The sequence below is a fragment of the Vicugna pacos genome, chromosome 10 (genome assembly GCF_048564905.1).
Source record: "Vicugna pacos chromosome 10, VicPac4, whole genome shotgun sequence".
Lineage (NCBI taxonomy): Eukaryota > Metazoa > Chordata > Mammalia > Artiodactyla > Camelidae > Vicugna > Vicugna pacos.
In genome coordinates, this window is record NC_132996.1 from 35,626,232 (window position 1) to 35,648,968 (window position 22,737).

Here is a 22,737-nt window from a genome sequence, read left to right on the forward strand (position 1 = left end):
TCTTTTTAAATTCCTTCTTTGATGCAAAGAGTGTCTTTCTTATTTCTGAGTACATCAGTGGGATTTTAAAGCTGCATGTATGTATATATATGTACAATATTTTTTTATTAAAGACATAAAATAACCAATAGTCAGGGGCTCATGATCAGTGTGAAGCAGGGAAATTAGGTGCATTTGTTGTTGGCCTGTGAGGCCTTATCACAGTACAGTTGGTTTTTTTGGGGGGGCTCTTTGAAGAATTGTGACTGGCTGGGCTTCCTCTCACAGATCTTTGGGTAGAGAATCATTAAGTAGGCATTTAGATTTTTTTCTGACCTTTGCTAAAAAACACCTATACATCTCTTCTTTAAAGCTGTCATCTTTTCAACTTTCTAAAAAATTTCCAGAAAAATAATGGATTCTGAGTATGGTGTTAAGTTTGGAGATAGGATTTTTTTTTAGTTAAGTAAACCACAAAAGTTGTGCAGCTTACGGCAGGTGATTCGTGTTGAAAAAGTAATATGCTTTTACAGGCAATAATCTCTTTTTTGTGTGTTTTGAAGTCCAAAGTATAAAAAAAATGCTCAAATCTTTTTCCCTCACAGACGGAATATGCACGGTTTGAGAATGGCCGATTTGTATACCGAATAAACCGCTCCCCGATGTGTGAATATATGATCAACTTCATCCACAAGCTCAAACACTTACCAGAGAAATATATGATGAACAGTGTTTTGGAAAACTTCACAATTTTATTGGTAACTGGTCTCTTTCCTGTTTTGTCAGACTCAGCCGTGAGGCTGGTGGGGAGGGTAGGCTGGAGAGGCACTGAGGCCTGGGCCCGGGGGACTGACTGGACTGTTGGGTTAGGCTGCAGGGGTCAGCTGAAGTCACACACCCATGGGGCGAGCTTGGTTTGGCTCCAGGCTGTGGAAGAGAAGGGATCTCATCTGGCTGGGCTTGCTCAGCTTGGCAGAACTGGAATCAGGGAAGGGAGGATGGGGGTAATAAAACTTAGTTCTCAGCTCTGGTTGCACGTTAGAAAGACCTGGAGAACTTCTAAAACTCCTGATGCCAGAGTTGCAACCCAGATCAACTGAATCAGATCCCTAAGGATGGCGTCTGGGCAGGTGTATTTTCTACAGTTCCCTGGGCAGTTCCAGTGCTCGCTAGGTTTGAGTCTCAGCAGCACCGTGGTACACAAGTCTCATGTGAGGCACAAACTGAGTCAGCAGGTTTGTTCTTGAAACATACCTTGACTCATTTCATGAAGGATTTACAAGGCCTTATTATAAGTTACATACATTAATATAGCAAAATGTAAACTTCCAGGACCAGGAGAAATAGAAACCAGAATACAATAGCATAACTAGGAGTAGGGAGAGAATATCCATGGGCTGAAAAGTCTGGTCAAAACGTAATGGGCAAGGGGGAGGGTATAGCTCAAGTGGTAGAGCGCATCTTAGCATGCATGAGGTCCTGGGTTCAATCCCCACTACCTCTGTTAAAAAATAAATAAACCTAATTACCCCCCCAACTGCTAAAAAATAATAACATAATACAATAATAAAAATAAATAAAATATTTTTTAAGCAAAGGAAAACATAAAAAGAGTTTCCATTAATAAGCAAGCTAAGACTAGATATAAAACAGAAGCATAAAAGATACATAGTCTCAAAGAAAGTCTTAGCTATTTCTTAAAAACCAGTGAGTCTGTTTCAGCATATTAAGGAAGATGTTCTCAAACCCTAAAACCCTACGTTGCAGCACAACCAAGGGGAATACGACCTGGGAAAATTTTAGGTGTCTGTCTCCCACAAAACCCATGTAACTACATTGACTAATATGCTCGCTTGGAGCATGTGACTTCCATCCAAAGAACTTACCAGGTTAAATTGATTTTAAAACGTATCATTAAGCAACTATATAAATTCCTTTGATTTGAAGAATTAGTAGGTCTCAATAAATACCTGCAAGAAATAATTTTTTTTTGTAGAAAAACTGAAATTAAGCCAGCAATCCTGGATAATAAAAATGAAGTCATTTCACTGATAAACAGTAGAAATAGTATTTTCAGCACTTCCTCAGGGGTGGGGTCTACGAACCTGAGCAGGATGATAGCTGCTGGACATAGTTGTAGGTGCTTTACCAGGTGCGCTGGATACAAAACTCGCGTCACCATGAGCGGCTCCAGGCCTTACTGGCTGGCGGGCTAGACTCTGGTTTCATCAGGATGATTCAGGAATTGAGGTGGCTTTGTAGGTTTGGGGCCTTAATCGTGGCAATCAAACTAAGGAAGACAGTACCTGCACTGTGGGCCAAGGATTCTGATCACCTTTTGATTCATATTCAGATAGACAGGTTGCTAGAGATTTTTTTTCCTCCTTTTGCATATCAAGCATGAAGCCTAAATAGAATATATTCTTTTATAGAAAGTTTGCAAAAAAGTGAGATTGCTCTTAGAGGTTCCAGGCACAGTGCTGAACCTTTCGTAGATATAATATGAAATTCTCACTGCGGAACTGTGAGGTCATTTTCCCTCCCATTTCATGGATAAGGAATTTTAGGCCTCCCTGAGGTCACAGAGCCAGTGATAGACATAACTTAAGATTTGAATTGATGGAAAAGAGACTTTGCAGGGTATTTCATGGTCATAGGATGAGAAGACATGGGTTTAGGACCCGGCTCTGCTTTATGATGTTGGAAAAGTCATTTAAAGTCTCCAGACCTCAGTTCCCCCTATTTACAAATGAAATACCCAGGTCTGCCCTCTGCATCTCAAAGATTATTGAGAATGCTTTCATTCATTCAGCTGAACTATGGAGAGATTGTATTAGCTGCTGGAATACAGTGCAGATAAAACACAGTGCCTGTCCTACAGGAAATCTGGGCCCGGCGGGGGGGGACAAGGCAGGTAAATAAACAATGACAATGCAGGGTCATCATGGCTGCAGTACCTGTGAGACAGACCTCATGGAGCACAGAGTCAATGAGCCACCCGAGCAAGCACTGGTAGTTGAAGTAAGGTGGGGAATTCTCAGGGATGTTAAAAGATGATGTTTAAGGTACCTTGACAGATAAGCAGGTATTTTTCAGATTTGCCAAGAAGAGGACCATTCGTTGGGTGCATACTTAGGTGTCAGGTGCAAGGCTGCGGTGAACTAGACAGGCGGGGCTAGCGTCCTGGAGTCTGGTGAGGAAGGTGGGCATTCAGCAAGTACAGGTGATCACAAAATGAATGTAACTCAACTCTGGCCGCTGGCTGGTGGAAGTGGGAAGGTGGTGCCAACAGAGTGTGAATAGGAGGATGTGACCTAGTTCAGGAGGCTTCCCTGAGGACGAAACAATTGAGAGGTATCTGCCAGATGAACGGGCAGAGAGATAGCGAAGAATACTGCATGTAGGTGGGAATGCGGGCAGGTAGGGACTGTGGCCAGTGTAAGAGGAGGGCCCGGAGCAGTGAGCTAGCCAGGTAGGAACAGCCAGACTGGTCACAGTCTCCTCCGCCTTGTAGGATGAGAACAGGTTTTCTCTTCATCCTAAAGATTTATAAATTTAAAAGGGGCCATTTGGTTTTTAAGCAATTTTTAAGAGTGTGTTGTCAGATTTATATTTCTTACAAGGTTCTTGTGGCTGCTGCATACAGCTGGAACTGGTGGCCTGCAAGGGTCGCTGCTAGTGGAGGATCTAGGTCAGGTTTGCTGGTAACTTGGGCTGTGGTGGTGGGAAGGTAGATGGATTCAGGAACTATTCAGGAGGGAAAGGCATCAAGACATGGCATTTTTTTGGATATGGCGTTGAGGGAGAGAGAGATTTCAAGGATGGAAAGGTTGGATACTTGGAGTATTGGATCTGGGAGGGAAGTGGCAGGGAGTGAGGCTAGAAAAGCAGGTGGGTACCAGTATTGAAAAAAATATTACCCAGGGGGGAAAAATAGATAATCCATCACTGTATCAATTCATTTGTCAAAGGGTCTTTGGATTCAGGTGAAAAAGGGAGTTTTTCCTTATCATTAGTATAACCTTAAACAAATTAACCCCCAGCTTCCTCCCCTGTCAAAAGGGGAGTAATATAGCACCTGCCCCTAGAGTTGTTATATTATATGAGATACTTTCTGTAAAGCATTTAATACCAAGTAGATGCATAGTAAACAGTCAGTAGCTGGTGGCTATTACTCTGTGAATTTATGTTCATTCAGCAAATACAGTGGACCGTTGAACAACACAGGTTTTAACTGCATGGGTCCACTTTTATGCAGAGTTTTTCCAATAGTAAATGCTACAGTCCTACACAGTATGCGGTTGGTTGAATCTGCAGGTGCAGAACTGCAGGTAGAATAGGGTGGGTGGCCACAAAAGGACTTGAGCAACTTTGGATTTTGGTATCTGCGGTGGGTCCTAGGACCAGTCCCCGTGGTTACCGAGGGAGGACTGTACTTATTAAATGACAGTTGTATGCCAACCACTAAGCTAGTTACTGGGAGGCGTGGTCCCTGTTCTTCAGGAACTTACAGTCCACTGGACAAGATGGGCATTAAAAAAAAAAGAGAGAGAGATTCACACCAATCTATAGGTACTTGCGGACAGTGCAGTGTGCTGGGATGGGAAACTACAACTACAGGTACTGTGAGACTTTATCCCCTAGTCAGGCACCATAAACGTGGATGCCTGAGGGGTAAGGGAGGCTAAATGGGCAAAGCAGCCACACGGGGGGGCATGAGGCCATGACCACTGGGCTAGGCTCTCACATTCAAAATATGTGAAAGCACGGAGCTGGCTGATAACACACCAGTGGCAGAGGGTCACTGAAGCATTTGAGCAGAGAAGTTGGGTTAAACTTACCTTTAGAACGTTCCTTCTGAGAACAGCCTGTGGAACTGAGTCAGAGTGAGGAGCAGGGAGGCAGGGTCCAGTGGGGAGGGGGCTGCAGGGGTCTAGGCCAGTGAGCTCAAGATCTGAACACGGGCTGAGGCTGCAGACATGAGGAGGAGAGGGATGGATTCAAGCGACTGGACTCCAGGGGGGAGGCAGATGAGTATCTCATGATACATTTTGAAAGATAAAGCCTATGAAACTGAAAAGAGGTATTGTTTGGCATGATTCTAGAAGATCATGGTTGTTCTTTTACTCAGCATATGCTTCGCTGAGCCCAGGCACTGTTGTTAAATACAGCTGGTGAGCAAGACACTCAGGGAGCTTGTGTCTCCCATCGCTGTTAAGAGGCAAAATTTAGTAAAGTTTTAGGAATTAGACAGGAGATGGTTCCTAGGATAAATGACTGTCACATGGGACAGAGTTATAGAAAATTCTATGTTGTACAGAAATTCCATGCATCCCCCCCCAAAAAAAACCCACACTAATTCTTGTGATGTCTTCTTGGGCTCAGATTATGAGTGAGACCCCATCTGCAAGGTCTTTCTTACATCTGGGAACTAGGCCTAGGTGGGATTTAAGTGGGGCCTGTAATATCCTGAGTTTGTGCTTGAGGGGCAGAGTGAGGCTGGACAGGTCTCTGATAACCCACTTTCTGGACGTGAGACTTTGTATTCCTCTGCAAGTAAGTCATAGTCCTCATGGCACAGATGGAATATGCTTTCTTTCACGTGGTGTTTGATCCGGATGTACTTACGTATATGTATTTTTTGTTTTTTTTTTCTAACAGGTGGTAACAAACAGGGATACACAAGAAACTCTCCTGTGCATGGCCTGTGTTTTTGAAGTTTCAAATAGTGAACATGGAGCACAGCATCATATTTACAGGCTTGTAAAGGACTAACCATGGTTATTTATATATATAGATATCTGTATATACACACACACACGTGCGCGCACACACTCTCTCCATGTTCGAACGACTGACTGTAAACCTCACCACACAGGGGTGCTGCCCTGGCCCTGAGGTCACCCCGACTTTTCTAAATCCTGTTTGAGTGAAGTCATTTTTTCATGTGTTCATACTATCATTGTAGCTGTGAAGTTCTGGTACAGTTGTAAAAAGAGAAATCGAGTTGTTTCTGTGTGTTCTTCAGATCCACAGCCCACAGTTCCTCGGGAAGGTGAACCTTAAGAACCCACATCTCTGTCTGCAGAGACCTGTTTCTCATTGCAGTAGAAAAAAAAAATTGAGACAGAGCATTTACCATTGGACATTTACAGCCTTTATACAAATATATTTAGTTGGTTTTTTTTTCAACATAAAATTCTTGTTTTAAGATACAAGTAAAATTAATCTTTAAATATAAATGTAAATTAGTACACAAAACTAAGAATCTTTAGACTTATCTTTGTAACTAATTAGGGTGGAAGTTATGAAAGAATGTAATTCACTAAATTATTTTTTAAATGAAACTTTTCTTTCTTTTTGAAACCAAATGTTAAAATATAGCCTTAAGAAATGCTTGGTAGAAATATCCTAATGAGACAAATTTGTACTTTTTTCCTCAAGGTTAAAACTAATCTCCTAATCCATTAAACTCTTGAAACAGGTATTACAGAGGAAGAAAACTTCACCCCTTATCCTTAACATATATAGTATATTTAAAAAATATAAAATTGTATTGTACTAATGTGATGATTATTTAATGAAAAAGAAAAGATGGCTCTTTTTGCAATAAGTAGATAAATACTGAAAATCTAAACTTACAATGTTTATAGTCTTGTGTGTGCAGTTATATTTTATATGGACAACCAAAATTTTTTTATTAAGACTAGTAAATCTTTGAACCACTAAAATTTAATAACAAAAATTTTAAATTGGCATGAATACTGCACTGTGAGCTGCAAATTATAGAAAACCCTGTGGCTGGGAGAAATTTCATTAACCAAACTTGTAAAAGGCTCATCAGTTTTAGGATCTCTGCTCCCCAGAAAATCGCAAGCATCCTTACCAGCCTGTGGATAAATTATTTCTGGTGATCCAGTGTGCATATTACCCTGCTATAACTATATGTGTATGTGTGTGTTTGTGTATACATATGTACACATATACGCATATAATTATTCAACACGTATTTATTAAACATCTATTCAGTGTCACCCAGTTTGCTAGGTGCTGATATGTGTGTATTTTTCAGTCTGTGTCCGTAAATCTAGATGTATTCTCTAAGAACACCCATTTGTTTACTTGGCATCTCTCAATAAGTCATATCACTTGTTTGACTGAGGTTGGAGAGACTCTATCTCTGCCCTTTTCAACTAGGCTCATTTGGGAGGTTCTCTTCCCAGGAGAGATTCAACTTTCCAACCCAAATATTCCAAAGCATTGTCCAGGCAGAGCTGGTTTGACGTGGCCACATGTCTTGGGGTTCTTCCCATAAGTGCTTCATTGGGAAGGGGACAGGACATACCTTCCAACTTTTCAGAGGGAAGTGACATTTTTATAATTGTCAGGAATATGTTAACTTATATTATGTTAAGTTGTGAAACACGTCAAGACTTTTACATCAAGCCAGAAAATAGAAACTTTGTTCTGTCACATCCAAGTAATGTGCACACCCTCTTCCCTGTCCCACCACCTGCTCTGACCCTGCTTATATATTGGTTAGTGTCTGGTGGTCATGAGCACGAGGGTGTGGCTGGCTCATGGCAAACAGAAGAACATTGGACCAAGCCTGACCTCTCCCAAACTCATGACACTGGTCCCTGAGAAGACCAGAGGAGAAAGCGCAGAACTTTCCCCTTTTGGAGTGCGCGTCTCTTCCATAAGCCAGTAGGATGGTGTGCATCTTCCTTACATAAAGAGACCACAGTTTGTTCCCTGCTGTCAAGTGGGCCTTTGGCGAATTGCCCCAGTTGTGCACCCTTCCATCTGGTCTTCAGCCCAGGCATTAAGCTTCTTCCATGATCATCATATTTACAGTATGTTTCTTTTAGTATGTTTAGTTCTCTTAGTATGTTTCTTTTGCTCCCATCTCCTGCATCTTTACTCAAGGGAACCCCTGCTCTCTCAGGACCAAGGGGTTCAAATGATCTTACGTGGCTAAAAGCTAGGCTGTCCCGGGGCTTTAGGGGAAGAGGTATCTGGCTCACGTTCCCGCCCAGGAACGGGGGGCTCTTCTGCGCTGCCATAGGGCTCTTGGGATTTACTTTTTTCAAAGCACAAATAGACTGAGACCCATGCGCAGCAGCTAGAAGGCAGTTCTGTTGGCTGCAGAGAAAGTCACACTCTGGTCTGCTGAATTCGCAGAGACAGGCTGGGCCTTCAGATGCTTGTCCTCTTCCTCCGAATGCCTTTGTAGTTGAGTTTGGGGGTTTACCTGGATGACCTTGAGCATTGCTGTTTGCTCTTAGAACAGGTTTACCTCTTGTCTTGTTCTTCTAAAGTTCTCTCCAGGGCAGATGTTTTCCCTGTCTCAACCCTGGTCTAGGTACCCAAATTCTTGACCTTTCTCCATCTCTCCCAAATTAGAGCCTGCAATGAGATTTGTGTTACAACATCTAAATCCATGTCTGTCTTTGTTCTTTCACCATTTATGGCAGAGTCTTCTCCTTTTGTCTGTACAGCTTTTAAAACCATAAAGAAACGTTTCCAAAGCTCTGTTCTTACTGCTCTCTTCTGGGTGCTCTATCTCCTGGTGACCCTCCACCACCAGGATTGATTCAGGGACATCTTGTGCTTTCACTGTAGAGTTGAGAGGCCAGTTTCCACAGCCTAAATAGGGAGAAGCTGAAGAACTGGGCTTCAGCCTCTTGGCATTCATTTCCATCTTAGCAAGAGACCTGAATGAAATCGGGACTTCTTCAGAGCAAGTCCTAGAATCCCAGACCATCTAAGCTACCCAAGACCAGGGTTTCTCGACCCTGACACTGTTGACGTTTGGACCAGATAGTTCTTTGTGGTGCGGGGCTGTCCTGTGCACTGTAGGAGGTTTAGCAGCATCCCTGGCCTCTGCCTGCTAGATAACACCCTTTCCCCAGTTGTCACAACCCAGAATGTCTCCGGACAATGCCAAATGTCCCGCAGGGCACAGATCACCCTTGGTTGAGAACCACTGCCCTACATCTGACAGGTCACAAATACTGTATTTGAGATTTTCTTTTTCTTTCCATCTTACCCTGAGAAAGCTTCTCTCCTGGGCCATCAAGAGATAGGTAGGAATATTACTCACATGACATTGTGCCCATGTTTCTTCCTGTTTCAGAACTTCTGTTTCACGACAGTCTCTCTATTCTTTTCCCCATCCCCAGGGGGATCGGGAACAGGGGCTGACCATCATCCCTGTGACCATCTCGCACCTCTTTAAAGGGTAGTTTTCATTTGCTCTTCATTCCTTATTTTTCCAGGTTTAAAAAAAAAAATCCCACCTATTGTCATTAGTTCTCATAAGCTTATGGTTCTCATCATCAAGCCCTTAATCATTTCAATAAATTTTCTCTGGTCTTCTACTTCCGGCCTTAACACTAAATGCTGTTTGTAGAATTTACTGAAACCTCTGGAATATTTCTTTTCATCTTTAGGGATGGAGGAGAGGTTTTGGGAGAGGACTAATAGAATTTTTTCTCCAAGGAGCTATGAGAGGGCACAGTCCACAGGCATACCTCGGAGGTAGCACGGGCACTGTCCCAGACCGCCACAGCAGAGCAGATACCGCAGCGAAGCCAGTCACGGGAATTATTTGGTTTCCCGGTGCATATAGAAGTTATGTTTACGGGGGAGGGTATAGCTCAGTGGTAGAGCGCGTGCTAAGCATGCACGAGGTCCTGGGTTCAATCCCCAGTGCCTCCATTAACTAATAAATAAATAAATGAATGAAAAATAAATAAATAAATAAAACTGATTACTCCTCCCCCCAAAAAAGTATGTTTACACTATGTTGTAGTCTGTTAAGTGTGCAATAGTATTATGTCTTAAAATCAATGACATACCTTAATTTTAAAACACTTTATGGCTAAAAAATGCCAAAACAATTACAATAGTAACATAAAGATCACAGATCACCAAAAAAAATGTAAAAATAATGAAGAAGTCGAAATATTGCAAGAATTATCAAAGTGTGATACAGAGACATGAAGTGAGCAACTGCCAGCAGAGGAGTAACACCAACAGACTTGTTTAACAAAAGGTTGCCGGAAGCTTTTGATTGGTAAATAACGCAATATCTGCCAAGCGCAATAAACGAGGTATGCCTGTACCCTCCTTCGCTGGGTCGATGAGAAAGTTGAAGCCCAGAGAGGAGATGACTTGCCCAGAGTCACCAGCTAGTGACAGAGTAAAAGCGAGGCTCTAGGACTCCTGCCACTTAATCCTTGGCCTCTTCTGCTGGGGTCGTTCCTCTTTGGTGCTCGTGCCGAGATGATCCCCGCGAGTGTGTCGACAGGGTCGGTGCAGAAGAGAGAGGGGGACTCAGGCCCCCTTCCTCTGCCGGAGCAGCAGCACTGCCGGCTGTCGGTGCTGCTTCTCGCACCGCGGTGTCTCGTCTGAGAGGCATCCACGAGCAGACTGGAAAGCTGATGAGCCTTTTCCTGACCCTGAGGACAGCTCACCTGCCACAGGCTCTGAGTCAGGTTCCTCTTTGCAGAAGCATCCCAGCAGCAAAAGCCCCACACTCGGACCAGCCAAAAAACAGCCCCCGTTCCCAGCACTTGGTGTTACAAACCCAAGTCTTCTCCAGGTCTCAATACTGTAGTGGCTTTTGCAGTTTGTTTTTGTACAAACGTAAATTATTTAAGTCACGCAAGATGACAGTCAATTTTTCAAACCAGGTACATAGAATCCGTATGATTTTGTCTGTGCTCTGGTACACTACACCTGTCCTAACGAAGGGTAGAGCCAATTTTGTGTGTTGGTGTCCACACCTGTGACGTTAAGAGGATACATCTGCATTGCTTATTTCTTTCTGTTGATGTTTCTGTGGCAAAGCCCTGCACATGTCATTTCTGAAAAGCCTTAAATCTCTGCGATGTCGCGTGTAGGGTTTGCAGTGCAGAAGGCTGCCTCGGAACTGTGAGCCCTTTTGTAAGCTGGAAGCATTTCTATTACTACTGTTACTTTTTTAGGAAGTTTTAAATTCAGAGCTGCCAAAGCGTTCCAGTAAGCAGTGCCTTAGTGATACCTTAGTCGTGCCGCCAGCCTTTTCTTACACCAGATCTCAGCATCCCTTCACTGATTGGCCCGGTATTTTAAAACAGAGCAAGCAAGCGTTGTTTTCATTTTTGTTTTGTAAGCCCATTTTTCTCCAGTCCTCTTGAAGACTGACTCCTTGGTCTAAATCTGAAATGAGCAGGAGTCAGTTCATTGACCACACTGTCCAATGTCTATACCAAAACGGAAGATTTTGCAACTTCGTAGTTTACTATGAGAAGCAAATTGTACACTTTTGATGTTGCCTTTTAAATTCACGACCAAATACTTAGCTATTTGTGAATCTTCTGCAGTCTAGCATGAAAGTGCCTTTGGTTTGAGATTCCAGCTTAGAAAAGTGCTGCCGTAACCACGATAATTTGTAGAGAGACCAAAAATCTTTCGAGATCACCGTAATGCCTTTGGTGTACCGGGGTGAGTCACTCACCTACCACAGGCCTCTGTTCACATGAGCCCGACGCGGACCCTGCCTGCTGTGAGTCTGTCTGCGGTGGGGGGACCCCCGCCGCCACACTCCCCAGTAGCACCCGGCGGCAGGAGGGACCCCAGGAACTGGTGTGTTTGTGTGCCGACGCCCCGGTGCGCCGTCTCCGCTCGTCACCCGGCCCCACGTCCGCCTGGGGGAACTTCCACACCGACTGCAGAGTCTCGGCCGGTGGACAGACGGGTCCTTCTCCCTGTGTCCGAGCTCAGTCTCTGCGGAGGCTGGCCTCTCCCCTCTGATGACAGCGCGCACTTCTCTGGTTTATGCGGTGATACCGTTTTGAAAGTTGGAAGCCTCAAACTGAGATGACAGTGCAGAACAAAAATGGATTAGGGTCATTACAATCGAAGTGTTCTTCTTAGGGTGAAAATGTTGACTCTTGAGTGTTGTGTCTGAATGTGCTATGAGAAACTTCCAAAGAGCACCGCTCACAATTCGGAATTTTCAAAGAATGAATGTTCCAGCCCTCCAAAGGGCAACTCTTTTAGAGTCCGTGTTGGCTTTTATCAAAACCTGGTATAAATTGGGAAAACTGATAGGAGGAAGAGGCGTGAAAAGGACGAGAAGGCGAAAACACCAGCCAAACAAAAGCCAAGACAAAAAAAAGAGATTTTTTTCTTTACCATTATAGACTTTTAAATGACATCAGACAGCTTTGAAAGTTAGCCTCTGAACACTTAATGTGTATGGTCTGTCTGTCTCTACCTGGTGTCTTTAAGAATACCCTCTTTGGGCTTTCCAAAATTTCAGGAGTGATTTCTGTCCACCCAAGTTGTGAGTGTTCATAGAAATTTCTACAAAAAAAAAGAAAAATCGAATGAAAAGGAAAATGCTTAGCACAAGTTACAGTTAGCTGCTTAAATTCAGCCCCTCCCTGTCACGTCAGGACTACACCACAACTTGAAAGAAATTAGTCAAATACTTGTTTTCTTGCTTCCCTTTTCAACTGTTACTGTGCTTTGTTTGGCAATAGTTTTCTCTCATTAACTCATTGCTTTTATATCATTAAGAATGAAGGTTTTATGTTTAAAATTTATTGCATTGCAAAGGATAGTCTCACTGAAGTCACGCACCATTAAATGAGATGAAATACTTGTATTTATTGTCCTACTTCCTAAGCCATTAACTTGTTTTAGTCTCTGTGAATTTGCATTGAGTCCGTCACATGCCCCACTGTGTCATTTTGGTCATTGAAACGGCATTTATGTTCCCTCTTGTCCATCATTAGGTGGAGTCAGATTCCAGGAGAGTCCACCTCTGCCGGGCTGACTCTCTTCTGTCTGCCTTCCGTGACGAGACTGTCGTCCTGCCCCTTTTTCTAAAAGAGGCTGACAGAATCTAGGCGTAAATCAATTGGAAAACAGTCTCTGATCTTTCTTCCTCTCTCCCTCCCATCTCTCCCTTTTTCTTTCTTTGTCTTTCTCTCTCTTTCTTTTTTTACATCAGTTATTTTCCATGATTAGTTTCACTGTGTAAATTAAATATTAACTGCACTTCTTAAAAAAAATACATCTTCCTGTTACCTCCTTGCAAGAGTCACTTCTGTAGGCCTTTTTCAATAGGCTCATGACTGCAGATAAGGAAAAAAAAAAAGTAAAAACAAAAACGACGTGCCTAAAAAATGACAAAAAAAAGTTTTGTAACATTTAAAAAAGAAACCTGAATAGCCTTTAATTCTTTAATATGCTTAAATTTTATGTAAATCGGTTTTTGCCACGTGTGTTTGTTCACATTCTAAATGACTTGATGGGAAGCTCACAGTCTGTGTCTTTGTGTCACGTGTATAAAACGGGCTTGTGACGTAAGCGTTTCATCCGGTCAGTGGTTCCTTTGATATTGTACTGCTGCTGGGAGGGGGCTGGGGAGCCTGCCTTTAGGCAGTAGGGTTCCTCCTGGGTAGATCGGAGAGGTGGGGGGTGGGGGGCAAATTCTCACGTTTGTTTTCTTAACCTATTTGCAGAAACTTTCAAAAGGCATTTGGTTAAACCTCTTGGCAGTACAGTATTCTTGTATTTGTTAACGTCTGTGTTTAGGTACTGGTACCTTTTTGTTTTAAAAATGTTCTAAGTGTTGGCTTTAAAGTGAATTTATCTTTAGTATGATAGTTATATGAAAATTATAGGGTTTGTGTGCAGAGAATTTTTTTATAAAGTGCTTTGTAAAAAAAAAATGTATTCTAGCTTTCGCGGTACATATGTGTGATAACTGTAATATCCATGACAGTTAAGTGCAATTATTTCATCACTCTAAAAATGCTATTTTTGTGTCAGTTCCTGCAGGTGTTTTCATGTCTTTGCAAAGTGACACATTTTGATGCCTTCTTGATAAAGTGGTAGACATTTTGTAGCTTTCTAGAAACTTTGTATTCATACGGTATCAATGAAAAATAAAGAAAATGAAAGTGTGGGTCACCTTTTTTATCTGCAAAAGTGTATGTTGTTGAAAGGTGCTTTGTGTGTTGTGGGTGAATATGTGCAGGACAGAGTAAAGGAGGCTGAAGCCGTGATCCTTTTGATGGTGTCCACCAAACTCAGTAATCTGAATGTGAGGTGTTATGTCCAGCAGGGTTTCTTAAATACATCCACTGGACAGCTAGTCTGCCTGCCTGCCTGTCCCTCTTTAGTGCTTCATTAAAACTGTTAACCCACCCTGCCTGGTACCTGCCAGGAACCAGGGGTAGAGCAGAGGATGGGGGCCAGAGGTAAACGCAGCATGGTCGGTGCCTGCACGGGGCATGCTGAGCCACAGCCCCTGCCCCGTGCTCAGGTGTGTGCAGCACACTCATGCATCACAAAGCCTTGGATACACTGAGTGTTCACTGCATGCTGGGCACTGGGCCCAGTGTGCTGGTAGTGTGTGTTTCTCACAACAGTCCTAATGACAGTGGTATTAGTGCCCCCAACTGATGCTCAGAAAGGGCAGGTCATCCAGAGTCGTGACTGGTGAGTGGTGGAACCTTAAATAGGTCACCCTGGCTCTGAAGTCTTACTGTGGCCCACTGAGACTCGGTGGAAGCAGCTCAAGGCTGGGGAGAAATCTGGGGGCGGGCACTTTAACCAACAGTGACCTTGGGCTTCTGACAGCAGGGCCCAATGTACCCTGGGATCCTTTGGTTTGAACTGGCCCTCACAAGGTCTTGCTGTTCCTCATTTCTTTGAAATCTGAGGTTAAAGCCAGCCTCAAATCCCAAGAGGCGCTGTGGGACAGTGGGAACAGAGAAGAGATTACGTTCCAGCCCTTTGGAAGAGACATTTTTAGCAAGCTACAGTTGGAGAGGAAGGCTGTTGTCCAGTGAGCTGCTCAGGGCAGAGGGAAGGGAACTGTGGGACATCTTGTTGAGACCCTGTTAACATGCCATGTGCCTTCATCGTCACAATTTCCTTTCACCTACATCCTCTTGAATAAAGGAGTCATTTCCAGTTTTCCAGCAAGGTAATTGAAGCCCAGAGAAGTTAAGTCCTTATTAAGATCAAAAAAGCTAGTAAGTGGCAAGAACTTAGAGGTGGGAAAACCTCCTCCCAGTCCTGGCTCTGCCGCTGGCCGTGTGGCACTTTTTTTGCCCTCTACCTCCTCCGCTAAAACAAGGTGCTTTAGTACATACATCACAATCATCCCTGTTAGTGCCTACAGTTCCAGTAAACTTGAGTTCAGCAAAAAGAGTGACATACTCAGTGACCTAACATCATTGAGTAAAGGGACTGAGGTGCACAGGGGAGGCGAAACAAGGCTTCCTGGAAGATCGGGAACAAGCAGCTTTGCTGGGAAGCCCTGATCATTTCTTCCTGCCTTACTACTGGCAGAGGACTCTTGAGCGTAGCTGCTGCATATTGAAAGCCGAATAAACTGCTGTTAAGTAACCAGTGGGCAGCTGATACAATTCCAAGTCAAAAAGCACAGTGTCGTGTGAGCCGTGAAGCCTGAGAGTTTTGTAAATGGCCTTTGAAGACACTTGTGTCCCTGTGTCACATTTGTCTGGGTTGTTGGAATGAGCAAGTAGACTGCTGACAGCTAGACTGCATTTTTTCAGTAAACATTCTCCCATTTGCTTTGGCTCCCAAGAAGCTCAGACCTAAAAGGTGTGCTCTGAGCTGATGATAAGGAACCAACTAAAATACAAAAGCACTGAAAGATGGAAAATGAAGGATGAGAAATACTCCAGCAAAACACCAAGAGAAAGCTGACATCTCTGTATTATTGTCACACTAATGAGGCTTAAGTCAAAAATTATTAGAGTTTTTGAGAATTACTTCAAGGTGATACAGGTTTTAATTAACTAGGAAGGATAAAGGATTCTAAAGTTGTATGGACCTAATGACATATAGTTGCAAATTTATACAGCAAAATTTGGCATTCACGACTATAGCGGGAGATCTTTATACAACTAAACTCATTCCGTTATTTATAGATAAAGCGGGCCGAAAAGATGTAGGACACAGAGAGTTTGAAAAGCATAACTTAATGCCCTGTTCTGATTTACAGAATGCAAATTAATGAACTCAACACTTGGAAACTATACAGTATTTTCAAATACACGAAGAATTTTTATGAAAATTGATGTGTCCGAGGCCAGGGGGTCTGGAAACGATGTCCTGGGTGCCAGCTCTGGCCCACTGCCTGTTTTTGTAAAGAAAGGTGAATTAGCACACAGCCGCTACAGTTTGTTTACTTACTCTCGTGGCTACTTTGATGCTGCAACAGCAGAGCTGATTAGTTGTAACATACCCTGTAGCCCACAAAGCTTTAAAAAAATTACTGCCTGGCCCTTTACAGGGGAAGGGGAAAAAAAAACTCGTTAGCTCTCACTAAGCCAGAAAGCAAGGTCCTGCGTTCAGTAATCCTAAGGGGATGTGTGTTTCCCACTCCCCAGTGTATAGATACTCAGGCAAATGGCACTAGATACCTTTGATGCCCTTATGCGGCATCATAATGTCCTTCCTCAGTGCCTCAGCATCCCCTGTGCTCAGTGAGCCCTGGGTCTAAGAACAGGCTTAGATCTGCAAAAGGTGAATGAAGGATGGTGAATTTCATTGCAGCAACTGACATCTGCTCACGTGGTCTTGATTTTTAAAGATTAAAAGAGTCAAGCAACACCTTGGAAGGCTGCCCATCTCTTCTGTCCCCGCCTTGCTGTTAGCCATCTCCCCAGGTCCCTGTGGGGCTAGGCTCCTTGGTTGCCATGCCTGGCTGCCTATTACGGTGATCACTCCTTTGCCTCTGACAGCACAGTGCTGCACCTGGTCTCTGCTGTTCCAGACCCTGTCATCTCCATTCATACAAGGGAACCCAATTCCACAGTAGCATCCCCTGCCATCAGCCTTGGCCTGCAGGCCACCACCGACCTTCTCAGTGATGCTCCCCAGTCACTACTGTTTTAGTGAAGACAGTATCTTCTTGGCCTTCTGGAGCACACATTCAGATGATGGGTCTTATACTATAAATCCATCCCTGGAGCACTGGCTCTTTGAACTTTCTGAGTACTGAGCATTGGGTCAGGGCTCTGCCAAGGCTTCAAGGAGCCTCCTGCCGGGACACTGTCTGGCTGACATAGGATCACCTCCAGTTTTCTTTGCCTGGATGGTAAATCCTGAATTGTAGAGGAGCATCTTATAAAGGGATAAACTCTCTCTAATCTAGCCCAATGTCATGTCCTCTGAGTTCCTCCTGGGAAGAAGGGTGCAGACCAGCCAAATCCTGCCACTTTTTTGCTGATGGTCTCTTTCTTCCTGAATTAAGGACTAGACTTCCTCAACGAACCATGTTCATTGGGCTAGAAGCAATGGGATGAGGTGGGGCAGATCTTGGGGAGGCAAATGAGGTCTCCAAGTAGAGGAGGCTCCTGTCCATCAGCAAGAGGGGTGGACCACCAGCCCGCAGGGTTCAGAGAACTCAGGCTCAGAGCGCTCAGTGTTTCCACTCAGATGTCCCCACTTCATGTTCCAGGGTCCCGTTCCCTACCTAGTAGGGCCTGACAGGAGTCTTGTGAGAGCTGCAAACTCAGCTTTGTCATTTCTGGCTTGATGTTTAGCACAGCCTGCCCTTCACCTGTGCGAGCTAAGGATTTCTTCGAATGCTGCCCGGGAGATCTTTTACATCGTGCCCTGAGTGGCGCCTGACATTCTCTCCCTTTCGTGTACCAATTGCACTTAGCAACAACCAGCCTATTAGCCAATCCCAAGTAACACCACCGTATCCCTCTAACATGCTAGAAATCAATTACTTAAGGCAGTGCATCCCTGTCCTTGTGGACCCGACGCCAGTTTGTGACAGGTGATGGTTACTGCAGTGCTACGACATTCCAGCAGACCAACTATCTTAATTTGGTTTCCCCCGTAAGTTGACTCTGAAAAAGTACTTGAGGGCAAACAGTTTATTTAAGAGACTTAAAAATGCACTTTTGTATGATAGTAGCAAATAGGACATTTTAAATATACCATTTGCTTAAAAAATATGAAGTTGCAGAAGTATAAACCTAACAAAAGCTATAAGAGATCTTTATGGAGGAAATTATAAAAGTGTTATTAAAAAACTTTAAAGAAGATCTGAATAAATGGAGAGATACAAATGTGCATGAGCTGAAGGAATCAATAATGTAAAGCTGTCAGGTCCACCCAATCTATAGATGAAATCCAATCCAAGTGAGAACTCAATAATTTTCACCACCACTACCTGACTCGCACTTGTGTACATGGGAAGGCAAAGGACCAAAAATAGCTAAAAACTCTTGAAAAGTAAGAACAAGTTAGGAGAATGAGCCAGTTATCTCAATTTTCTCTCAGCTCCAAGTCTAGCCTTCTCTGCCCTGCTCTGTGACACTGGAGATGGACCCTATAAACAGTTCTAAGCCAGCTGGGCACAGTGTTCAGCTTTGCCAGTAGGCGGCACTGGAGTCCACTGCAGGGCAGCCGTGCCTGGAAGGCATTTCCCTTCTGGGGGCCAGTCCTCCACTATTGCTACTCTGCACAGAAGCCCAGCAATCCTTGAGCAGCTCCAGCTGTGTCCTCAAGCAACTTGTCTCTCCACCAAAAGGCAGTTTCTACGGACCAGCTCCATCCCACCCACAGCCTATGGCCATGGTGGATCATTCCTACAGACCCGCTGTTGCCCACACCCCTGTCAGGTTTCTTAGCTCCTGGCAGGCTGTATGTTCCTTAGCCTTTGGAAGGCATGGAATTCTCCTAAGTCCCTAGTTTCTTCGTTGTCCCCTCTTTTTCAGCCTGGAGGTAGAGATGACTTTTTGCATCTGCTCCTCCTGGGCTCTTTTGTGTCTTCTTTTACCCCTTTTAGTAGTTAACCACTTTCTATGAGTTTACAGTTCTTTATAGTGTGTTTTCCCTATTCAGGAACATGTGTGATTTCTGTGACTGATATAGGGGACTAACCCTACCAAGATATCAGTGTTTATTGCAGAGCCTCAGTAAATAAGTCTGTGTGGTAATAATGCAGAATTACACAGTTAACCAATGGAATAGAATAGGGAGATCAGAAAAAGACCCAAGCACATATAAAACATGACAGAAATGGCACTGCAGATCTGGGGTAAGTGTCTTCCAGACCTTTTTGTCTGTAACTGAGATGATTTTTGTCTGGTATGTGTTTACATGGTCCAGGGGTCAGCCAGAGCTGTGAGCAGAGAGAATTGGGGGATCCCTTCTCAGGCCTCTCCCTTCCAGAGCTCTATCTCCCACCTTTGGGCAGCTGTAGTTGCCCTGGACTCAGTCTCCTTTTTTCATGGTCCAAAAAGATGGCTGCTTCTCCACCAGTACCACCACCGTCCTGCAAAACACTCCCTGCTTCTGACCCCTGGCTGAAAATGGCAGAAATGGGGTGCTCAGGTCCTGTCACTGTCTCCATATGTGGACCTTCCACCCAAATCCACCTGCTTCTAGTCACTCACCAGTCACTTTCAGTGCTCCCATTTTGTGTATGTCCATCCAGTAAAATCCTAGCCAATCATTACTGTGAACAGAAGTCTGTGATGTTTTAGGGGCAAATAAAGTACAAAGATGCTTCTTTCCAGGTTTTGAGCAATTGCAAGGGCTTCCCAACTCTGCTGTGAAATCAGTGTGACATCTAGTGGCTTGGTAAAGAAAGTTAGGACTGGTTTTAATCAGAGTTGGGGCTTCCTCAGTGTGGAGATGGCGGGGGTCAGTGGTTACAGTATGTTTTAGTATTCAATTTTCTCCACACTGCTCTGCTTTCCATAGAATAGGATTTTCCTGTAAGTATTCTTGGCTCCTTATCTCCACCCATAGAAGTACATATACTCAATTATCTGGTTACTGGATGACAGCAACTGGTCCCCATTCTCATTGGATGGATCTCTCCTGGTGGAATTTGAGAGTGAATTTTAGCACACTCTTTAGTTATAGGTAAGCTCTGTCCTCCAATATAGCCTGTTCTATAATAAAGTTGCTATTTGAATCTTCATCTAATTCCCGAGTCTGAGTTGACCCCTAAAGCCAGAACAGGTGTGCTCTCATTTCGGGGGTGGGCTCCCTCGAACTCTAGCAGTAAGCAGGAGATGGGATCCCTACTACATCTACATTCTAGCCAAGAGAGACTTACACACGCCCTCGAGTCTGGCCTGTAAGGGGAGGCCCTTTCCCCACTCCCCGTCCACAAACATATTCTACTAAATTTCAGTTCCTCAGGGAACTATGGAGGCAGTGACACAGACCCAGAAGTTTAATGTCAGGAGCAGGCAGTAATGAGACGTGCCAGCTCTATGGGTGTGTCTCATACGTGGAGTTGCACAGGGCCCCGTCCTCCAATGTGCCCATTGCCTGGTTTAATACTCTGTTGTCCCCACCTTGAAATTCCTAATTTTCTAACAAGGTGCCTTGTATTTTGCACTGGGCCCCTCGGATTCTGTAGCCAATCCTGATACTATCCCCCTCCTTGGGGTGCACCTTTTGGAAGGGTTGGGCAAGTCCTGGGCGTCCAAGCTCCTAGGGGTTTTAAGGCTGGCAGCACAGCCAAAAGCATCCTGGGAGTTTTCCAGGTGGACAGCAGAGGGCAGCAAACTGCCACTTAAGGGCTTCTCACTCAGGAGGACGAGGGTTTGAAGACAACTTTCCTGAATGTTTATGAGCGACAGGGTGGTTTTTCTGTTTGTTTTTATCGTTGAAAACCAGGAACTCTACACTTCTGAGCCCCATCTCAGGCAAGGCGGCGCCTGGCGTTGGCTACTCCTGAGAAGCCTGTCCGTTTGGAGTTAGAGCAGTTCCTTTTACCTTGAAAGTACAAGCCCAGCGGCTGGGTGAGCAGTGCCGCTGCTCTTGCTAATGGCCACACCTGCTACAAAGAGCCTCCCATGGAGTCCGGCACGGGGTCGTCCAGGGATTGCCTCTAATCCTGAGAGCACGCCAACAAGGTCTGTATTTTCATCTGCATTTACTGATGGGAAACTGGACTCAAAAATGTAACTTGATGTAACTTGTCCACCGTTACACAGCTATGATATGAGAAAAATGTGGATGTGAACCCTGATCTACCTGGGTTCACAAAGGCATGGCTCTTTTCACAAGGTCATTCTGTCTCTACAAAATTAAAAAAGGAAAACACCACTTTTTCTCGCCTTTGCTTTGTCAGGTGGAAACAAGTTCCCTCAGGCTACGCCCCAGCCCTCTCCCAGGCATGCAAACAGGAAAACTCGCATCCACCCAAGGTCTGTGACCTGGATGGCATCTCTCATCAAACAAAGAACTTTTTTTTTTTTTAATAGTAATGATCCAACAGCTCACTCTGCTCTCTCCCAGAGTCCTGTAGTTCTGAGAAGCTGGGCATTGATTCAGCCCGGTGAAAACTATCTTCGATGAACACTTGTCCACATTCCCAGTCTGCTCCTAACAGTTCCATATAAACGGATTACATTTAAAAGCTCCTTAGAGGACTTCGGCCGGCCCCAAAGCACACGAGTGGCAAAGTAAGACATAGCTGAAACTTTTCATCGTCAATGGAAATGTAGTCCAGGACTGCAAACTCGAATGCCTACCAGGAGCAGGCTACGCTCCTCAGTGGGGAAGGCATGTCAGATGTGAGAGGCTTGCATGCCTCACTGGCGCGCATTCACAGCAAAACAACAAAACAAGACAGAAAATCATCACTGTGCTCCTGCGCCCTTCTGAGGTGTGAGATTCGTTTAGCCGGTGTGCAACTTATCTTTGCCTTAGTAGCTAGAGAATGTGAGAATGGATAAGAGTGGTAACAGTATAGAGGAGGAGCAGTCTGCCGTGACTGGGATGAGGGCTCTAGAATTGGGATTCAAACCCTAATTTATCACTGATGAGCTCTGGCTCTTTGGGCGAGTTACTCCACTTCCCTGAGCCTTAGTTTTTTTATCTGTCCGGTAGAGGTGGCAACACTGACCAATACAGTGTTGTGAAACACGAATAGGATGACGGATGCCAAGTGTTGGCCAGACTCACAAATGGAAGCTCTTACGCTATTCCCCTCCTCCATGCTCCAGCTGGTATTTGGAAGCAAATACGCTGCAAAAGAGGCTGCTGCATTTTATGTTTAAATACCTTCTCCTGTGTCATGCTTTCTGTAAGCCCTCTCAGATGTCTCCAGAGGAAAGGTATATAATTTAAATTTATAAACAACAACAAAAATGAGGGGGAAATGCCCCCTTTTCATCCCCATTGCCTTCTCTTTAGCTCTTTGTGGGGAGGGAACAGATCTGGCCCTGAGTCACTGGCAGAAAGAGAAGGCCCTGCTCCTTACCCCAGGGTGACACGCACCAGGACTTTCTGGAGTTTCACAGAGGTAACACCAGAGAAGTGAGTCCTACTGTAACCCCCCAAAGCAACCTCCGTGTATGTGGGAAGGGGCTTCTGCTAGATTCCCACAGCGTGGGAGGCCCCAAGGATGAGGTCCCAAGGGTGGGACCCCACACAGCAAGCCTTCAGAGGACAATGCTGGATTTCCCCCCACCCCACCCCACCGCCCCCAAGCTGCTGAGCTGGGCAGCAGCCAAGAGGCTTTTTGGCAAAAGATTTCAGGTCCAGCTCGGATTGACTGACCCGCTTTGGGATGGGATGTGAGTGCAGCTGGGAAGAGGTCTGAGCTGGCAGGATCAGGGCACCGCAGGGGCTTCTGGAAATGCAGGAAATCCCTCCTCCCTCAGTGCCCCTGGGTTTGCGCAAAATGCCTCTCTCCAACACAACCTTTGCCTTTCTTTTTTCTGTGCACCT

The 22,737-nt window shown here is 44.6% G+C and overlaps 1 protein-coding gene across 6 annotated transcripts in view; it reads left to right on the plus strand.

Moving 5' to 3' along the window:
* The window catches only part of TEAD1 (TEA domain transcription factor 1), a 244,161-nt gene extending 230,208 nt beyond the window's left edge, over nucleotides 1-13,953 (plus strand). For all 6 annotated transcript variants that reach the window (XM_072969527.1, XM_072969526.1, XM_072969529.1 and 3 more), the window contains 2 exons: nucleotides 585-737; nucleotides 5,641-13,953. In XM_072969527.1, coding sequence (XP_072825628.1) covers nucleotides 585-737; nucleotides 5,641-5,754 — 267 coding nt within the window. In that variant the 3' untranslated portion in view covers nucleotides 5,755-13,953. The remainder of the gene's footprint in view (nucleotides 1-584; nucleotides 738-5,640) is intronic.
* The last annotated feature ends 8,784 nt before the right edge of the window (nucleotides 13,954-22,737 follow it).